This window comes from Indicator indicator, chromosome 24, assembly GCF_027791375.1.
Source record: "Indicator indicator isolate 239-I01 chromosome 24, UM_Iind_1.1, whole genome shotgun sequence".
In the NCBI taxonomy this organism is placed as follows: Eukaryota; Metazoa; Chordata; class Aves; order Piciformes; family Indicatoridae; genus Indicator; species Indicator indicator.
Window position 1 is genome coordinate 14,780,418 of NC_072033.1, and position 20,068 is coordinate 14,800,485.

At 54.3% G+C, this 20,068-nt stretch overlaps 1 protein-coding gene across 1 annotated transcript in view; it reads left to right on the forward strand.

Moving 5' to 3' along the window:
- The first annotated feature begins 10,815 nt into the window (after window positions 1-10,815).
- Window positions 10,816-20,068, forward strand: part of CDH22 (cadherin 22) — a 43,236-nt gene continuing 33,983 nt past the window's right edge. Inside the window, exons 1-2 of the mRNA XM_054391959.1 lie at window positions 10,816-11,040; window positions 14,994-15,288. Of these exons, the coding sequence (XP_054247934.1) occupies window positions 10,816-11,040; window positions 14,994-15,288 (520 nt within the window). The remainder of the gene's footprint in view (window positions 11,041-14,993; window positions 15,289-20,068) is intronic.

The window sequence follows — 20,068 nt, forward strand, 5'->3', positions numbered from 1 at the left end:
CTCAGTCGTTATGCTGCTCTTTAACACATTTCTCATCTGGCTGCTGAGCTGAAGTCTGAGCTAATGTGGTTTGCTGGTGGCTGTCTGGTGCCTGAAGTTCAGCCACACTCAGGTGAGCTCTTTGCATGCTCTTCACAGGGGTAGCAATGGAGGTGGTGTGACCCAACTGGCCTCAATGCACCTCTGAGACACTCTGATTCCAGACTGCAAAGCTCATCTGCACAACCTGTTGCAAGCTCCAACCCTCAGCACCCAGAGCCACATCTGTGCCACAACTGGATTCTTCTTCTCCACCCATAAATTCTCAGTCAGCTTCTCTTCCATCACAGCTTCAGGCCACAGCTAGGCTCAGTGTGGTGTCCCTTCTCTGTGTGCACACCTGGCTGGCTGTCACATCACAGACCTCTTGCAGGGGCAGCACACCCAAGAGCTCCAAGTCCTGCTTGTGGCCTTGCAGCAGCAGGTTTCAGTGTTGCCCAAGGGCTGCAAAGAACCACAGAAAGTCCTGTGCACAGGAACTAAGAGCACCTCCACTTTTATTTCCCTGTGTTATTGCAGCCCTTTCCCCACCAGCTGGAAGGGCCTCTTGCCTCTGCCAGATGTGAGCAGTGAAGCCATAACTGACTTGTGGGAGCTGCTGCTGTGGGAGCCTGCAGGCAGGCAGGCAGCTGGCACTGCAGGGGCACCCTCATGGCAGCACCCAGGCTCCTGGGGTGCAGGGCAGTGGAGCCCCAGCCTCACAGTGCCTGGGCCCATGGCAGTGGCCTCCCCCCTGCTGCTGTCCTCCTGCTCCCCAGCTGGCAGCACAGCTCCTGGCCCTCGCCAGCAGTGCCCATGCAGCTGATGGGTGCCTGTGGCACAGCCACCCTGTACATCATGTTGACAGCAGAAATTACATCCTGAGCTTCTGCTTTACACCCTACTCTGTCAGAGCTGCCCACAGCCCAGTGAGCAGGACAAATTGAACAGCATCCTGCCCATGTCAATATTTATTTCATTTTACAAACGCAGCCTGGTGCAGGGGAAGGCTGGCAGGGGGAGGGGGGGAAGACACAGGCAGGCAACAGCACACAAAGAGCATTGCCCAACCCATCCCAGTCCTGCACCTATTGCCCCCTACAGCTGCAGGCCCAGAGCCCAGGGAGGGGTCATCCCAACCAGAGGCCAGGTGAGTGCCCTGGCAGCTCAGGCAGTGGTCCCTGTGCCTGCAGCAGTGCTGGAAAGAAGGATGGCCACAGCAGTACTGGAAGGAAGGATGGCCACAGCAGTGGTGGAAGGAAGGATGGCCACAGCAGTGCTGGAAGGAAGGATGGCCACAGCAGTGGTGGAAGGAAGGATGGCCACAGCAGTACTGGAAGGAAGGATGGCCACAGCAGTGCTGGAAGGAAGGATGGCCACAGCAGTGGAAGAAGGTGGCCACAGCAGTGGTGGAAGGAAGGATGGCCACAGCAGTACTGGAAGGAAGGATGGCCACAGCAGTGCTGGAAAGAAGGATGGCCACAGCAGTGGTGGAAGGAAGGATGGCCACAGCAGTACTGGAAGGAAGGATGGCCACAGCAGTACTGGAAGGAAGGATGGCCACAGCAGTGCTGGAAAGAAGGATGGCCACAGCAGTGGTGGAAGGAAGGATGGCCACAGCAGTGCTGGAAAGAAGGATGGCCACAGCAGTGGTGGAAGGAAGGATGGCCACAGCAGTGCTGGAAGGAAGGATGGCCACAGCAGTACTGGAAGGAAGGATGGCCACAGCAGTGCTGGAAGGAAGGATGGCCACAGCAGTGGTGGAAGGAAGGATGGCCACAGCAGTACTGGAAGGAAGGATGGCCACAGCAGTACTGGAAGGAAGGATGGCCACAGCAGTGGTGGAAGGAAGGATGGCCACAGCAGTGCTGGAAGGAAGGATGGCCACAGCAGTGCTGGAAGGAAGGATGGCCACAGCAGTACTGGAAGGATGGCCACAGCAGTGCTGCTCCTCTGAGACAAGCCCTCACAATTAGCAGAAAATGCAGAGCCACGAAGGATGCAGCAGAGCAGAAGATGACTGATGGCTGAACTCAATCTTAAAGGTCTTTTCTGACCAAAACAATTCTCTGGTTCTATGAGAGTCCTCCTTTCCTATCCCCCAGCCTGCTGCCTGAGCTAAGGCAGGCCTGGAGGTCCTGCCTGGGCTCCTTGGCACTTCCTGGCAAAGCTGCAAGGCTGCCTGCATGAACAGCAGGAGTGCACCAGCTGTTCAAAATCACAGTAAGGATGCTCCAGAAATTGCTGAGGAGTAAGGGCACTGCTTGTGCCACCCTTGGGAAGGCAGAGCCACAGAAAGGACAGGAATTCCCTAAATCTTGGGCCCTCTCCTGCCCTTCCAGGGCACACCCACACCCCAAAGAGCATGAGGAAATGGAGGTTGCAGCAGGAAGCTCTCTGCTCAGGTGGGTCAGTCCTGATGCCATGGTCCTGGGCATGCCCTCAGTGCTCAGTTAGCTACCTGCAAATGAGTTCAAACTGGGAGCCACACAACCCAACAAAGCCAAGGAAGGAGCAGAGAGCAGCACAGCAGAGACTGGTTACAGCTGCTTCCAGCATTTGGGTGCAGGACCCCAACCTGGATAGTTGCTCCTCGTGCAGTACTGTCCACTGGCTTCCCAAAAGCAGAGCATGGAATGACAAAAGGGGCTGGGGGAGAGCTGTGGCCTGCCTGCATCCCAAGGTCTGCCTGCTTGGTCTGCAGCAGGTGTCTCACTGAAGTCCTAAGGAGGTTGCATTGGTCCAACACTGTTCTGTCAGCTTCAGCACCAAGGGTAGCAACTACACAGGGAGAGCAGAGAGAGGAGCACGGGGAGATGCAAGAGTTGGAGTAGATGGAGAGCACAGACACAGCTTTATCAGCAGCCTGCTTCCAGCAGGCAGGACTACAGCACCTTTGGACACAACCCAGGACAGGAGTGTGATGGACAAAAGCTTCAGCTGGGCTCCCCAGAGGGCAACCACACGTGCTTTGCTGTTTGAGCAGCAAGAACAGCACAGCTTCACACCAGCTCCTTCCCCAATCGTCTAAGTCTGTCTAGAAACCCCCTTCAAACAGTGGGGCAGACCCCCTGTACCAATCAGGCCCTTCCATTCTTTGCTCAGCACCTCCTGACCCCAGCATGTCTTCACCTGGGAGCTCAGAGGGTGAGCAGCAGGTCCAGCACCATGCATGTGCCAGCTGTGTCAGCAACAAGGAACAGCTGAGGCCATGTGCAAGCACAGCAGCAGCTCTGGGCACCGTGCAGCAGCTCTGGGCACCACGCAGCAGCTCTGGGCACCACGGTGCCAGCTCAGAGCCTGCACCCACGCGGAGCACACCTGCCTCAGCCAAGCACGTGGGCAGCCTCACTGGGAGATGGGGCAGCAAAAAGCCTGCAATTCCTTAGCAGCAATGCTTCTCTGGCACTGCCCAGAGGGCAGCACATGGTGTGTAACCATATCTGCCTCTGTCAAACAGAATTCAGATCCACTTCATCCTCCCCTTCCTGGGAGAAGGAGCAGGCTGGCTGGAGCACACTCCCAGCAGCGGCTGCGTGGGGACCATGCCAGCAAGGCTCCAGCAAAGCCTGGAGATGCTTCATAATCTCCAGGCCTAGGGCTAAGACATGAACTCAGGCTCTCTGGAGCTCACTTTCTCTACTGGATATTGTAAAACAAGATGAGGCAAGGATACTTGTTTTATCTTTTATGAACTTCTTGAAATCCAGAGATGAGGGAGGAGGCAGCCTTGCCAGACAAGAAACTCCAGACTAAGCCACAGGGCGAGTGCATCCCACATCCCACACTGCCTCTGACAATGCTTCTGCAGCCTGGACCAAGGCACCATGGCCAAGCACCCACCTGTGTCCCCTTAGCATCCCACAGATCCTTCCTAGCACCCTAGAGGCACTTTACTATCCCCCCTTTGGGCTGGACAATGGAAGAATCAGGGCACCCAGCCCTACAGGGAACACTCTGCAGATTTAAAGTAGGGACCAACCCCACAGCCTGGCTGCTGCCCCAATTCCCTCTGCCCACTGCAGCCACCATGGACAAGTGGAACACATTAATATTGCATTGCTAAGAGCACAGGTGTGGGATGTGCACTCACACCAGGGCAGCTCATGACCACAGGTGCTGCAAGTTCTTACTGCCCAGCAGAGCCCAGCAGTGATGTGGCTTTTAAAGGCCAAATGTTCAGGGAAAATCAGGATGGGCAATGTCAGAAAACTATGGTGCCACAGAAAGCAACTGGAAGCTAGACAGGTGTTGGGCACTGCAAGCTCTGGAACCCCACAGCAGCCCTCTGCTGAGGTAGACTCTGCAGAAGGCACTCACTGATCCCCTGTCCTCTGCAGAATCTCAGCACATCTTGCCAGTCAAGTGAGAGATGGCTTAGAGAGGCTGCTCTGGAAGGCACACAGCAGCTCTGCAGGTACAAATGCTGGAGAGAGGGGGCCAGGGGATTCAAATCTGCAGAGGTTTTTGAAAGAGGATATTTAAATTGCTTTTATTATTTACTTATGCAGTGACAGTCTTGTGTAACCACAGTTACTGGATGAAATCTCCCAAGAGCAGCTCTGGCCTGTGCAAAGCAACGTTTGATAGCAATCTGCCTTTCAGCAAGTCTTCAGCTCTGCCACAAAGCACAGAGGGCAGGCAGAGGATGATAGCAATCAAGATCTCTCACTAATGTCACCCCAGTCCCAGCTGACAACTGGGCAGAAGGCTCATTATACTTAGTAAAAGTTCAGGCATGCTTGTCCTGGAAGTAAATCTCTGGGTTTCCTCTGTTTCCCTGAAATTGCTCTCCCAGCCAGGGGCTTCTTCTTCTGTTTTCTTCTCGGACGACCTTTCACAGAGTCCAGGTCAATTTGTTTTATTTTTTTCCAGAGGAATATCTACCTGCACAGTGCTCAGGACTGTCTGACTAAACATCCATTTTCTCCCTTCTTTTTGAGTTGCTCTAAGTTTAATTATCGTGGCCTTTGATGCTGCCTTGAGAAATTCTAAGGGAAGAGTGCAGCAACTGTTAGAGAAGGAGCCAGCCACAACCTTCTGACTTCTCCTGCTCAGTTGTTTTCTGCCATCAGACACACTGGGAGGAACAGAATTAGGTAAAGCTCTCACACAAACGTATTTTGGGGAAGGAGGGGGAAAAAAATGTATTAAGTATGTTCAAAGTTCAGGAGACTTTTTTTTCTCCTCCAAATCTTCTTTAGTCCAAGTTTCAAAGAAATTTTAATTGCAAAGAAAATCTCAAAGGCTGCCTTAGGGAAGAGGTTTCACAGCCATAACGGTCTCGCTCTGCAGCGATTCTTTTCCAAATATGGAATTTTCATGCCTTGTCTACGTGAATACAATACTTTTAATTTGCTTTTAAAAACAGAGGAGGCAGGAGGACAGGCAGCTGAATACATACATACAAGATTCCCTCTGTCTGGGCATGGGAGAAGCCACCTCCGAGTCGAGAAGGAGCTGCTCTGTGCCCGGCGCGGCTGCAGGCTGGGGGCAGCTGGTGGCCAGAGCAAGCTGCACAGCACAGCTGCAGCATCCCTAGACATGGAACCAACTGACCACAGCTCTCAGGAGGCTCTAACCAAGCAGGGCAATCAGCCTCTAGCACAAACCACTGTCCCAGCTGAGCATGCAAAGGCCTCTAAGTGCCAAGGAGACCAGTCAGATGGAAAGGAGGAAGCACAGCCCCAGGGAGGATTGCTGTCCATGGCCAGAGCCTAGGGACTGCTTGGCCTCAGAGACAGCAGCCACTGCTCTGCTGTGTAACTTAGGATTTCCCTTTTCACCTTCCAAGCCCTTGTACCTTCCTGCCATTCAGCAAAGGGACCCCGAGTGCCTGTGTGGCACATCCATTACACAGCAGCCCTGCCTAGCCCCATGCCAGTCTCCCTTGCTCCTTGTACATTCTCATTGCTCCCCTCGGGATCCTGCTTGCTGCAGTTATGCATAGAACGCTCAGCACTGCTTCAAACGAGCAGCAGCAGCAGATGTTTCCCTCCTGCTTCCCAGAGGGGAGGACTCCCTAGCCTCACAAACCTGGCAGCTCCAGAGGCAGAAGCCTCTGACACCTGGCCAACAACCCAGCACCAGCAGGCATTGGCCTCTTCACCCCTCTCTCTGGTGATTCCATGCAGTGCTCCAGCCTGGGTAAGCAGCAGCTCAGAGCACACCCAGCAAGCACTGGCACAGCTGGACACACAGACACACAGCAAACCCCTGCAGTGCAGACTGCTGCTGCCACCCCACCCTGCCCCATGCATCAGGAGTGCTGCCATCTCTGACCCAGTGGGAGAGAGAAGGCTGCTGCCAAGGGGTGATTAAGAGATCCCAGGTGAGTCACTCCTTGCTGTGACCCTGCCTGCCTGAAGTGCCAAAAAGCAATCCAAAGCACTCAGCTCTAAGGCACAGCTACTCTTGCCTTTGCATATGGAAGCTGCACTCTAAGCACTGCCTGTGCTAGGACCCACCAACTGCTTCAGCACGAAAAGGAAGCACCTTGGATCTCAAAGGCTTGTGAGCCAGCATCACTAAGAGAGGGCAAAAGAATCAGAGTTCTCAGCAGCTGAGGGGAGACAAAAAACGAGACACAATAAACCCAAGAAAACGAAAAAGAGAAGCCCCAGTGCCACAAACCCAAATCTGATATAAAAACTGAAAAGGAATGAAAATTCATCCAGAAATTACTGGCAGGAAATGACAAAGGACCCCAGGTAGGAAGCCAAATCCATAAATGACAGGAGATTATCTTGGGGAAGGTTATTGTAAGAAACTTCTGAAGAACTAGCCTGAGCCAGGGGGCTGGGCAAACAGCAGCTGCAAGGGAGTGCCAAGCTGGCATTAACACCCAGCTGAAGTTAAAATCCAGCACAGGAAGGAGACTGTCTCATGCTGGGCAAGAGGACAGGATGACATTCCTGCTCCTCCAATGCCTGCCTGCAGCAAGGGACACTGATCCAGCCACCACGCTTCCTGCACATCCTTGTCATGAACTTGGCACCTCCAGGAGAGAGCAACAGAGACCCTTTGCCCCCAGACCAAGGGTGAGTGGTGCTGGCTATGGGGAAGTCATCTGCAGCCATCACAGCATCTCTGTCACAGCTGCTGGGGTGGACCAAGTGCCTGAGGCTGTGGAGGGAAAGCTCCATTACTCAGAGCAGATCTTTGATTTTAGGATCTGGATAGATAGCTGCACCTGAAAGGCAGAAGCTGCAATACCAACAGCCTTGCATCTATCTCCCACTGTCTCACTGGGAGCCAGAAAAGCTGCATACAGCAGGGCAGAGAACCCCCACAAGCCACCACCACTACCACAGCTGATCCCTGTGGCATAGCCCAAGGACATACAGGAAGCAACATCACTCCTCCTTGCCTCCTGCTGCCACTGCTTTGGGCCCCAGAAACCAACAGAAGCGACAAGAAAGGAAAGAAGCAAGCACCAGAGAGCCCAAAACAGGGCAAGCAGAAGCAGAGCTGAAAGCCCAGACCAGAGGGCATCTGGATAGGAGTCAAAAAGGAGGCTAAAAATCCAAACCAGAATTCTTATGCTGGGACAAGTGTGGAGGGAATTGGGTTCTTGTAAGCAAAGGTTTGGCAGGTGCCTGATTTATCATCCAGCCTTGTGTGATGAAGTGGAAGATTGAAGGTGTTCACACCTTTTTTTTTTTTTTCTGCCTGCAGCTTTCCACCTCTCCTGAAAATCTCCCCAAATTCCCACAGAGAATAACAAGTGGGTGTTCAGCTGAGCCAGAAGAGTTCAAAGCAACTTCCCTCAGCTTGCTGTCCAGAATTCAAGGTCAGCTCAGACTCAGTTCTCTGGGTAAATAAAACACCAGGCAGGCAGAAACTGCTGCTGCTCACTCCTCTTCCCTACCCATTTTAATCCTCCTGGCAATTTTGTCCCTGGAAACCTCTCAGTCCTCACAGTGGCAGGCATGTGGCCCCTCTTCAAAGGATGTATGAGACCAAGGACATCTCATCCTGTGGCAGCACAGCATCATTTTGAGACTGAGACTAAGACCAAGGCAGCATGAGATCACTGACACTGCGGTGGGGAGGACAAGAGAGCAGTGAAAAGCAAGGCAGGTGCTGGGGGAGCTGCAGCCCATCTCACACCTGCAGCTTTGGCAGTGTTTGCTGGTGTTACAGGACAAGCAAGCTGTGCACAGCCCACATTAGAAGTGGGCACTAACTTCCTGCTGAAGGTACCTTGGGTCAAAAGAGGCTTCCTCAGCACTCAGAACAAGGTCTGCAGCAATGAGCAGCTGTGAAGGAGGTGGAAGAATGAGAGCAATTAGTCTCTAGCTCCAATTTCAACCCAGGCTTTCACTCTTAAAAAAGTGTTCATGGCAGGTTTGTAGGTGTCCTGTTCTTGTCACTGTGGGTGTCTTGCTCTGGAGTTTGCTGCAGGTGAGGCAGCCTCAATTCTCTTGCTCCAAAGTGAGGACCTTGATCGATGAAGTTGCTTTACCCTGTGAGATGTGTAGTAGTGGGAAGGAGCCTCTCATTCCATCCCCCATCTGCAGCCACCCTGCTCCCCTAGGTACATTTAACCTCTGGTGTCAGGTATGTTGGTGTTTGATGATAGCTGGGGGTTCTCACCAGGCTGGCAAGAGTGGCAAAGCCATGGCAGCAATGGCTTCTGCCTGGGGAAGAGAGTCACACCACTGCCAACAGCAGCCTTAGGTGGCTGGTGCACAGATGTCTGACCAAAGAGCCTGGCAGGGCAGAGGGCTGGGAAGGTGCCAGTGCTGGGGCACCGTGACTGCTGCCACACAAACACAGCAGAGAGCCTGCAGAGCATGAAGGGCACAAGGCTTGCACACCTGACAGCTGATGTCTGTCTGTGTGTTTGTCTGTGTGTCTGTCTGTGGAATGTGGCACGTGGATGTGGAGGGGAAACCTCCACATGCAATTGAGGGACAAGAGGGCAGCAGTGTGTGAGTGCTCAGCTGTGCATGGCAGGGAGTAGCAGCCCCTGTGTGTGAAGAGGTTGTGCAGGTGGCATGACTCCTGCTTTGGAAACATGGCCAGGCAGTGTGGAACCAGGCCTGGCACTGGTGCCCCACATTGCTTTGGTCAGTGCTTGTGCAGACTGGCAGGGGCAGAAGTGGCAGTGCAGCTGGCTGAGTGCTTTGGGAAACTGCCCTCTTGGTCTGGGCACACTAGGGAAGTGCTCCTGAGCTGCCCCTGCTCTGAGCAGCTGAGGCTGTTCAGCAGCACACAGGAGGCTGTGTGGGGCACAGTCCAGTTCCCCTTTTGTGGGGAGCAGATGAATTTCTAGTCCAGGATCATCCTCCTTCCACCTCCTAGTTAGAACAGATGACAGGAGATTAATTCTGCAAACAGATGAAGATGTGCATAGTTCATGAGTAGTTCTGGCTGTGGGTGCTGGAAGAGCTCTGGTGGAAGCTCACAGTGTTGGTGCAGGAAGATGTGGATGCTGCATCCCCATCTCCTGACCAGGCCTTCTCTTCTCAGGTGCTCCCTGAGTGCAACCTACCCTTGGCCACAGGTCTCATCTCTTTACCCTTAGTGCCTTGTGGGTGGCTTGAAGCTTTCTCCAAAGCCTTTTCTTATTCATTTAAAGTCACCTGGGTGGTGAGTCCTTGAACAAATGCTTTTCTCCTAGCCCATGGCTGTAAAATTGAGATGCCAGGAAAATTTCAGCTGGGAAGGCTAGCAGCAGAAGCTGGACAGCCAGCACCTCTGCCTGTCAGGTGCTGGCACAGGCAGGACTGGTGTGGCCTGGCCCTGCGCAGTCAGCAGCAGCAGCTGTACAGTGCTGGGGATGCTACCTGCACATCTCCCACCAGTGCATGGAGCCAAGGCAGTGAGATGAGCTTGCACCTCAGCAGTGAAGGGTCTTGGTCCCAGAGTTCCTGCTGGAGCAAATGTCCATTGTGATGAGAGCTCTGCAGCTTGCTGCCCTCCTTTCTAGGGTGCCTGCTCTAGCAGGACCTGTGGGGTTGGGTGAGGCACCTGGGGCCGGGCAGGGTGGGAGGTACTGACCGAGGCTGCATGAGTGACACAGAGGGGCACAGAGCCCTGCTGCCACCCCGGCACTGACACCCTCACCTTTTCCAGGCTCCTGGAGATGCTGCCAGCTGCCCTGCTCCTCCCTGCGTGAGCCAGCACAGGATGGAAGTGACCAGCATCAGCTGGGCACAGGACCCTTCGCCAGGAGCCGAGATCTCATCCCCCTGCAGATGGGAGTTACAAATGTGCTCGTGAACCGCACGCGTGGCACAGGAGCCTGAGCTGCCAGACCTCTCACACCGAAGCCCAGGGCCACCACAGGACAGGCAGACACTGGCCACAGCAGCTCATCCTCCTAACTCCTCTGAAACCATCGGTGGAAGTTTCTCTTTGCTCCCTGCAAGTGACAGCTGTGGGTGACAGCAGTGGGTGCCTGTGCCCCACTGTGAAGCTGCTGCCAGGGTGGACAGCAGGCTCTGTGTGACCCTGCTCCCTGGTGAGACCCTGCTCCCTGGTGAGACCCTGCTCCCTGGGTCAAATGCCAGCTGCCAGACTCTTCTCTGGAGACCCAGGAGCAGCCTATGAGGCAGCAGCACCGACCAGTCCTGTGCTGAGAGCAGGTGGCCCAGGATGCCTGTTGGCACAGATGTGACTCCAGCCCACTGGGACTGCAGAGGCCAGCATGCAGCAGGGATGGAGTTGCTCTGCACTGCCTGCTGAGCCCCACTCTGCTGTTACTGCTGTGGACTTTCCCCCTCTTTCTCCTAACGGATGCTAGTTGCCTGTCCAACAGCTACTGCTCATGCAGCCTCCTAGAGAACGATGGCAAAGGGTCTGCAGGGCTTCTCATGGACCATGCTGCTGCTGCTCTGCGCCATTCAGGAGCTGGGCACCTGGGCCATGCACACTGCAGTGGAGGGCCCTGGCCTAGGGCAGCCAGGGGACCCTGCACTGCTGGCCGGTGGGAGAGTGAAGCGTGGCTGGGTCTGGAATCAGTTCTTTGTGGTTGAGGAGTACACAGGCACGGAGCCACTCTATGTGGGGAAGGTAAGGCCACCCTGTGCCCTGTGGGGCTGAGCCAGCCAGCAGCACAGCAGGGCACACTGGCAGCATGGTCGAGGCTGGGGAGGGATAGAGAACTTGCATGAAGATTGCTCCTGAGGACCTGGGTAGAGACTGGGATGGCAGGAGCCCTGCTGGGGGTGGGAACATTAATGTGCTCCCAGGGACTGCAGGGCAGGTGCACATCATAACTCCTGTCTGTGCTCTTGGTTCCCGTGGTGTTTGGGGTGGGTGCAAGCAGGGGTGCAGCTCTGGGTGTTGTGGAGGAGGTGGGGAAGGCTCTGCCCCATCCCTTGGAGGATCTGCTGCACTGGAGCAGATCAGGCCCCACTCCTGGTCTTCTGAGGTTGAACAAGCATTTTACCCTGGGGTTGTTGGGCTTTGTCCTTTTCTGGGAGCTGTGGAGAAGCTGCCCTGTGGTTCCCAGGTGTTGGGCAGCTGTGTTATTTGTGCAGTGCTGAAGGCAGGGCTTGCTGTTGGGACCAGCCAGAGGAGTGTTCTGCAAGCCAGCAAGAGCTGCACTGGTGGGACATGGGCTCTCCTCAAAAGAAAATGTCCAAGAGCTCCTGCAGCAGGGCTGTCTGATGGCCTTGCCTGTCTGGTCATGAGTCTGGAGAAGGCTTGAAAATGGGCTTCTTGGCTAGGGTCCAGCTGGGATTTCAGTAGTGATTTGTGTCCGTTTCAGCAGACACTCGAAGCTGCACTTCTCCGCCACTGCGCTCAGTGCAGTTACAGCTAATTCACAGCTCCCCTGGGAAGCCACTGGAAGCATCAGGCCCTGTCAAACTCCAGGGGTAGCCTAGCAACTGTCTCATCTCCAAAACGAACCCAGGAACCTACAACTAACCCATTTTACAGCCCCTTTCCACATCATTCACTGCACCACTCACCCTCCTCCAGCCAGCCTGCACTGAAAGCCATCCCATGAACATCGCCTCTGAGGGCTACAGGCACCCCAGGGCTGGGCTTTTCCCTGAGGCTGGGAGAAGCTGGGGGTGCCCTGAGGTATCTGCCTGAAGCAGCCAGGGCTGGGGTGACCCCTGGCTTCCCAGAGCAGGGTGTCAGCCCCCTCAGGCACAGCCAGGGGTTCCGTGAGCCTTCCTGCCCGGGCAGCCGCAGTTCCCTGCCATCCCTGGCCCTCCACTGATGCCTCCTGCACACCTCCGTGAGCCTTCCAAGAGGGCTGGGAGAGCTTCCATGAAATCTGGGTTCTCCAGTTAATCCTTCTTCTGAACTGTAATTTCCCCTGAGGCTGCTGTCAGTTTGATGTGGATTTCTTTGGGCTTTTTTAAATAGAATTATGGGGTCAGCACTAGTAACAAACTTCTGCATGTGGACAGATCTATTTTAGATAGAGCAGAGGATTAAAGGGAAAAAGCAGATTTAATTAAGTTGCTAATATGTAAAGAAAATTGATGAAGTCTAGCTTTGTGAGTTGGAGCAAACATAGTGTGCCTCTATTGTGGGCTAGTTTTTATTTGCTTTTCTTTCTTTTCCAGGCCCAGAGTGATTTTTGTATGTGTGTGTGTCTGTGTCTGTGCTTTGTTTAATCACTTTTAATAAGGAATGTGCACTTCTGCTCACATTTAATTTCGATTTAATTGTTGGTAAGTAATTATTGGCTTTGTAAAATTGCTGGTTGTAGCCTTTTAGGACAAGGAAAGGCTTTTCCTGCTTAACCAAACAGATCAGCTTTTTGTCCATCTTCTGGGTGGCTCTGGCTGCTGGGGACACCCTTGTCCTTGGCTGGAGGAGCTGAGCCATGGGGCCCCTCCGCTCCTCTGCAGATTAGGGGAGCTGGGGGAGGCACAGTGAGGCTCTGGGGTTGGCATGGGTCTGTGCCATGGCAGGCCTGCCCATCTTTGCTCACCTGCTGTGCCCCGTGGTGACAGTGGGTCCTCGTGCCTGTGTGGGAGCATGGTGCTCCATGGACCTGCCCACTGTGCTGTCAGGAAGAGGCCAGGCAGGAGAGAGCATCCCTGGGATGTGTTCTGAGCCCGTGGCATCTCCCCTCCAGTGTCTGCAGTTTGTCATCCAGCCCTCCCCCATGAGTTGTTGTTTAGCCAAGCAGCACAGATTTAGCTCTTCTAATCTTCCCTTGTAAATCAGGCTCTACAGCCCCTTGAGCCCAGGCTCCATTTTTCTTCCTAGCATTCCAGTTGCAGGGATGCTGGTGTCTGCTCCAAGCCATCAGCAACGAGCAAAGCTGTGAAGAGGATGTTCTGAGAGCGCAGCGTGACGCTGAGAAGAGGTGCTTGCTGGTTTATCTCTGGCCTAATTATTAATCATGAGCCAGGTGTTCAGCAGAAAAACTCAAGTTTCTGTTACCTGCACTGTGCAAACCAGCTGCACCTCTTCATGCTGAAAAGGATGATGTCTAAAGCAGAAGCAGGGAACCTTAGGGAGAGGATCAGGAAGTGGAAGGGGCAGTGAGCTCTGCAGCAGCCAGCAGGGAGGGCTGGGACAGCATCACCAGGGCAGGATGCTCCTGCAGGCATTTTCCAAGGGGTGCTGCCCCAGCAGCTCAGTGGTGAAGCCAACCAAGCACTGCTGGGCTCATGGCCCTGTTTGCTGGCTGAGTGAAGGTCTCCTCCTCAGGCAAGCCTTGGGAGATGTTTCCACTTGGGCAGTAATCTGTGAATGCTGTGTAAAATGCATTGAATTGCCTAATATGTGGGCCCCTCACCCATGAAATAAAGATATAAACTGTATCCAACAAGACAAATATAATGAAGCCATCATAAAAAAAGAGGCAGCTCTGGTATAAATTCTTGCTGGTAGAGCTGTATGTCTGCAAGGTGGACTATAGAAGTGCAGTTTGGAAGATTGAATGGCCCATAAACATTTTCATATTTCATTAGCCCATTAATGGATGAGGGTTTTTTCCCTTTTTTTTTTTTTTTTGACATACACACACACATGACTTTGCTGATTCTAAGCAGAAATTGCAGGAAGCTAATGAAAGCAGCTGATGAAACCTTTCTGGGGGCCTGTCCTGTTGTGGATTGTCCCAATTAATGCCCATGCTGCTCTCTGTCAAGATGCATTTTGCCTGTCCAGTTACTGCTAATAGATCTCCCATAAGTGGCTGGATTGTAGAAGCATCATAACTCAGTTTAATGCCACCAATAAAATTATCTCTGGACATCTGACCTGGATTCCAGTCAGCTCCTGGTCCATGGGGACCTGCTGTTTACCCTTTCTTTTCCTGATTTCAAACATTGTCTTAATTAGAAAATCAAGAGAAGATTGGCTGCAGAGGCATCTTCCACAGCATCTGTTATTCATCCTGAACACAGGGCCTGACTGGCCACCTTCTCCTGCAGACTTTGCTCAGGTGGGGGCCCTGGATATGATGTGATGGGCTGACCACCCCCAATTACCTGGTCATGTAAACCCAAAACAGCTGTGCAGGTAGTGTGGGAGCTCACAGGCAGAGGGACTCTTTGGTATTGACTGCTCAGAAAATGGGTGGACAGGTGCTGGTGGGGAGCTGCACCCTGGTCTGCTATGCAGCTTGGAGGGGGGTGATGCCACACTGCCAGGGTCCTGGAGTGGTGGTGTGCTTTTTCTGGAGTGCTGTTGAGTTGTCCTTCCCTTTCCACCACTGTCTAACTTCACAGCAGTGAGGTTTGTCCCTTGGTATGTGATGGGGGGGGGGTGGGGGAGGGGAGGTACTGGTGGCATTTGTGATCTGTTGAGCATATGGTTGCCCAGGCAGGGATGAAGTTCTGGTTTATTAGGTCTTCCACCTTGCACAAGTATCGTTTGGCAGTGTTCTGTGCCACCCTGTGCCAGCAGCAGCAGAGAGACTAGATGGGCACTGTGCAGGGACCATGGGCACCTCGTGCAGGGGCTCCCACACCCAGGCGGTCCCAGACGTGGGGGCACAAGCGTGGCCCCAGCCTGCTCCCACCCTCTCCCTCTTTCCCTGGCAGATCCACTCGGACTCGGATGAGGGGGACGGCTCCATCAAGTACACGATCTCCGGGGAGGGCGCCGGGACCATCTTCCTCATCGATGAGATCACAGGGGACATCCACGCCACCGAGCGCCTGGACCGGGAACAGAAAACCTTTTACACGCTGCGGGCGCAGGCCCGCGACCGGCAGACAGACCAGCTACTGGAGCCCGAGTCCGAGTTCATCATCAAGGTGCAGGACATCAACGACAGCGAGCCGCGCTTCCTCGAGGGGCCCTACATCGGCAGCGTGGCCGAGCTCTCCCCCGTCGGTAGGTCTGGGCGGGAGGCGCCGGGCTGGAAAACCCTGAGTCTGCCGCACCCTGCAAGCAAATCCCAGGGATTCCAGCTGAGAACATAGCTAGGGAGCCTAAAGGGAAAAGGAAATAAGGTGGCTTAAGGAAAACAAGTGAACAAATCCCCGGCGCTGATTGCCAGCCCGTGCTGAGCGCTCAGCCTCAGCCCTAAGCCGTGCCCTGGAGACAGCTCCTGGTGGTGCCAGCTGCCTGCTGTACCTTTACCCTGGCTCTGCACAGCCCCCTCGCTCACAAATGCTGGGGGGGTGGGGAGGGGATGACTAAGCCCTTGCATTGTGGAGGGGCTCGTGGCTGCTGGTGCTCAGATCAGGCACCACGATCAGGTGGTGGTGGTCCTCCTTCTCTGGCTGCCTCTGGGGTCCTTTGCTGCTCCAGAGCCCTGTGGCTGCCCAGGCATCCCCTCATGCAACCCCACGCTGTGCTGCTGAGCCCCTCTCACTGGCTCTCAGGCATTGTTGGCTGAGATTGGGGAATTCATAGCTCCTGTGACACAAGTGTCAATTTGCCCACTTACTGTCAGCCTGCCCATCCCCTTGCTACCAGACATCCTTTAAGTCACTGGTGTCCAGCCTCACTGAGGGCTAGGCAGGGACAAGTGCCACAGCTGTGAGTCCATCCCCCAAGATGCTGGGCCAGGGCAGTGAGTTTTGTGCTCCCCTGAGCATCAGGAGGGGTACAGGGAGGTGGTACGTGGGCTCAGTATTGTTGCTGGCTGACGGTTGGGTGCCCACGCTGCTGAGCACAGCTCAGGGAGAGTGACTGCCCTGTGGCACTGCCCAGAGTCACACTGCTTCCCCCCACACCAGGCTCTCCCCATTGCCTGGCCAGAGCGTGCAGCAGGCTGCCTGTGCCAGCATGTGCTGCAGGCAGGGAGCCATCAGTCACTGCTCTCCAAAAGGCTGCAGGTAGAAGACAGCCTGCAAAAGACTGGCTGGCATCAGAGATAAGGCAGGTCCCCAGCACTGAGTCAGCAAGGGGGAGAGTGACAGTGCCAGGAAGGCAGTGAGCTCTGAGGAGGGAAGCCCCTGGGGAGCAGGGCTGAGCAGCACTGGGAGGGGGGAGTCAGCAGATCAGGAGAACCGAGCCACTGGGTCCAGAGGTGCTCCTGCAGTGGAGTCTGCCTGGAGAGGCATCCTGTGAGCCGAGCTCAGGGGATGGTGCTCACGTCTGTGCTGCCTCAGGACAGAGCTCTGCCTCTCTGTGGTTGATGTGCAGCATATTGTGAGGCTGCATGGCCTCCAGCAGCTACAGACATGCCAGAGCTGCCCACACCAGAGGAGCTGCTGCTGCCTTGGTGTCTGTTGTGGAATGCAGAACAGGCTGTGCCGAGGTACTCCAAGCTCTCCCTCCTCTTCCACGTACCTGTGCCATCCTTTCCTGAGTCAGAGTGACCCTTTGAACTGCAGCCCTGAGCTCCTGCAGGAATGAAAGATGGCACATGGGCAGCAGAGTAGGAGGCATCCTGTTCCCGAAGGGAAGAGGGAAATTAAATTAATGTATTTTGCTTGAACAACATTTACAAAGGAAGGAATTCTCGACTCTGAGTGTCAGACAAGGATCCCAGTTTCTTTGAAAAGCACTGACAATTACGGAGCTGCCTGATCAGGCTGATGGGAACAAGGGATATCAAAGGAGACAGTTTCTATGCGAATTGGAGATCAGAGGGAGAAAGAAACATGGTTTCACAACATGAAAAGAGACGATTCCTGCAAATTAAAATACTCGGAACTTTAAAGAGCAGTGCTGTGAAGGGCGTGGGCTGTGCTCCCGAGCTGCACGCCCAGGAGGGGGACTGGAGCCAAGAGCCTGCTGCTCTCTTACCAGGCTGGTGTCTGCCTGCCTGTGGCAGCCTCGGAGCTAGCTGCAGCCTGGCCGCCGCAGGGAGCCTATGGGCTGCTCTGTGGCAGCCTCACCCTGCAGATGGCTCAGCTGACAGCAGAGGGAGAGGGTCACACTGCATCCTCAGGTGGTGCTGCCACATGGGTCCTCACAGGGTACCCATGTGTGGCTGTTGCAAGTCCCCAGCTCCCTCTGTTCTCCCTTGGCTTCCCAGGGCTTTGTTCAGGAGCAGGCAGCACAGGGGAAAGGATTGACACACTCTGTGAAAAGTGTAAAGAAGAAAGCCTGACAAGTAGCTTTCCTCTCAACCCTCTGGGGCTCAGCAGCTGCCCTGCTCTTCCACTGTGGTCCTGGTGTGGGCACAGAGGGAGCTGGGGCTGGGCATGGACCTGTGATGTGAAGTTCAGCCCCAGCCGCTATAGGAAGGGCTGAGGGTGCAGGACATGGGATGCAGCCTGGGTCAGGGAGGTGACTTTCTTGTGGGAAATACCCTGCCAGGCCCTCTTTGTGTGGGAGTGCCCCTTCTGTGGGATGAAGGCCAAGTGCAGCTGTGGTCATGGCTTTTTTTGTGGCTGGTAGCACTGTTTGCTGTCTCTGAGCTGAACAGGTCATCTCCCCTAGACCTGGAAGGTGTTCTTGTGAGAGTGAGTGGAGAACATGGCTTGCTGCCTTCCTGAGTGTGGATGGAGATGCTCCTCTGTGCTGGCCATGCAGAGGTAGGAAGGCTGAGCAGCTTGAGGAGAGCTTGGACTGCTCATTAATACATCAAGACCAAGGTCAGTGCCTGGGGACCTGCTGGTGAATATGCCTGGTCTTGGCTCCATGGGATACAGGGAAGGGGCTGGCATGGAGCTGCTCATTCCCTGTCTCTGCTGCTTTGACAGCCTTTGCTCTGTGCCCCAGATGGGGAAGTGAAAGGCAACTTCCTTCTTCCCCCTCTCAGGCTCCTGCCTTCCCAGGCCTTGCCTGGGGCTGTCTGGGTGGGTGGTTTTTCCTCTCACAGCAGCTGTTAGCTGCAGCTCTGCATTCCCTACCAAAAGCACAATCCCAGCTCCCAGAAGTGGGCACCTTCCTGGGGCATAAAGAGGAATAAAACAAATATGGTCAGATCCTCTCTGTGACAGCAGGAACAGATCAAAGGACGTTATTTGCATAATGAAGGAGTACTAATTGGGAGGCAAAGTCATTTGATTTCTCAGTGTCTAAGAGGGAATAACAAATGAGAGAGAACTGCACAAGCTCACAGAGTAGCTGGGATTGCAACACACCTGCCCCTTGCTCTGTGCTGGGGCTGGGGCAGCATTTTGGTGGTGACAGCAATGTGCTGCTTGAAACTGGAAGACTGAGGGTGGGCTAAAGGCCACTTGTCCCAGGGCCTTGTCTTGACAGTAGCCTAAGTGGATGTTTATGGAGGAGGAGGAACAGCAGATGATGCTCCTCTTCATACTCCCCCAACCAGCAACCAGTTTCAGCTTGGGGATTTCTTCAGCTGTGGGAGGTTTCTGTGAGTTTAGTGAACTTCTGGGTCTGTCTTGCATGGCCTCATCCAGACTGGATGTAAACCTCTGCAAGGGGAAGTGGGTTGCTGTTCCAATCTGATGGATCAAAACTGTCAGGTACAAGATGGTTGGGAAGGTAAGGCCAGAATCTGGGATCTGTAAGGGGCAGAGGTTTGTGCTTGGAGCTTGGGAACTGCAGGAGCTTCAGCTTGTAACAAATGCTAAAATTAGCATCTGGTCCCTTGCTGGAGTCCCTGGGGTCTGCTTAACACCAGTCTGCTGCACACAGGCATGAGCACAAATCCAGCACAGTGTCTCCTGCAAGACAATCTTGTTGCTTGCACAGAGTGGGTGTTGCAGCCCTGAGCTCGCTTCTGGGCTGTTTGGGGAGCCTGCAAGAGCCTGGGGTGAGGGACATGCTGGGAAACATGCATCCTCTCATCAGAACATCACTCTTCCCCTGGTGCCTTTTGCTCTCCTTATTTCTCTGTGTAGCACCAAGTCCAGATTAGAGACGATTTGGCTGCACAGACAGAAACGTGGGGTCAAGCCCTGGCTCTAGCACAAAGCTGGCTGAAAGCAGAAGTGATTATTGTGAAGAGAAATTGTTTAATCTCCTGGCTGGAAGCAGAGAAAAATGCTTTAGCTTGCAGCCAGAACACTTGCAGGCAGTGGGCTCTTTTCCTTGGTAGGAAGCACTCAAAACACTTGCTGGGACCCTGCCTGCTGGTCCTCAGTGAGACCAGCCCTTCCCCACTGCACTCTTGGTCATGGTGCAGCCTCCAAGCCCTCTGCCCTGCACACCCGAGCACCTGCAATGCCCTCTAGTCCAGTCTGCATGTGCTTAGCCCCTCAGGGAACCTGTGCCCCCTTCATGCTTTGGTTTGCTCCCCAGGACACCACATTTACCTCCTTGGGGCCACAGGCTTGGAGGATGTTTCCACAGTTGTGTTTTTGAATGATTCCACCCTAGCCAGGTCACCTCTCTCAGGCTGGTCCTGTGGGGTGTGAGGGCTCTGCAGTGAGTCTCATCTGGGTTGGATTTGGCTTTCTACCAAGTCAGGATGTTCCTGAGATTGCAAAAGAAGCTCAATTCTGCTCCAGTAATTTTTGAGCTCCTCTAGTTTATTTTCTCCCCTGGTATCCTGCCTGCTTGTTTCTGGGGTGCATCAGCCACTGCATGTGTCAGGGCAAGACAAAAGCTGTAAATCAGGTTGTTTATAAAATCTCAGCTGCCCTCCTGGCAACCAGGTCCCTGTGATGGGAGTGCTGCACTCTGGCATCAGTCCAGGGTGTGTGGCTTTGCATGACAAAGCACTCCTCAGGGTCCTTTACATTCTGCAGGGCTGAAAAGACCATGTGCTGTCCTGGAGCAAGCCAGCTCTGCACAGGAAGGT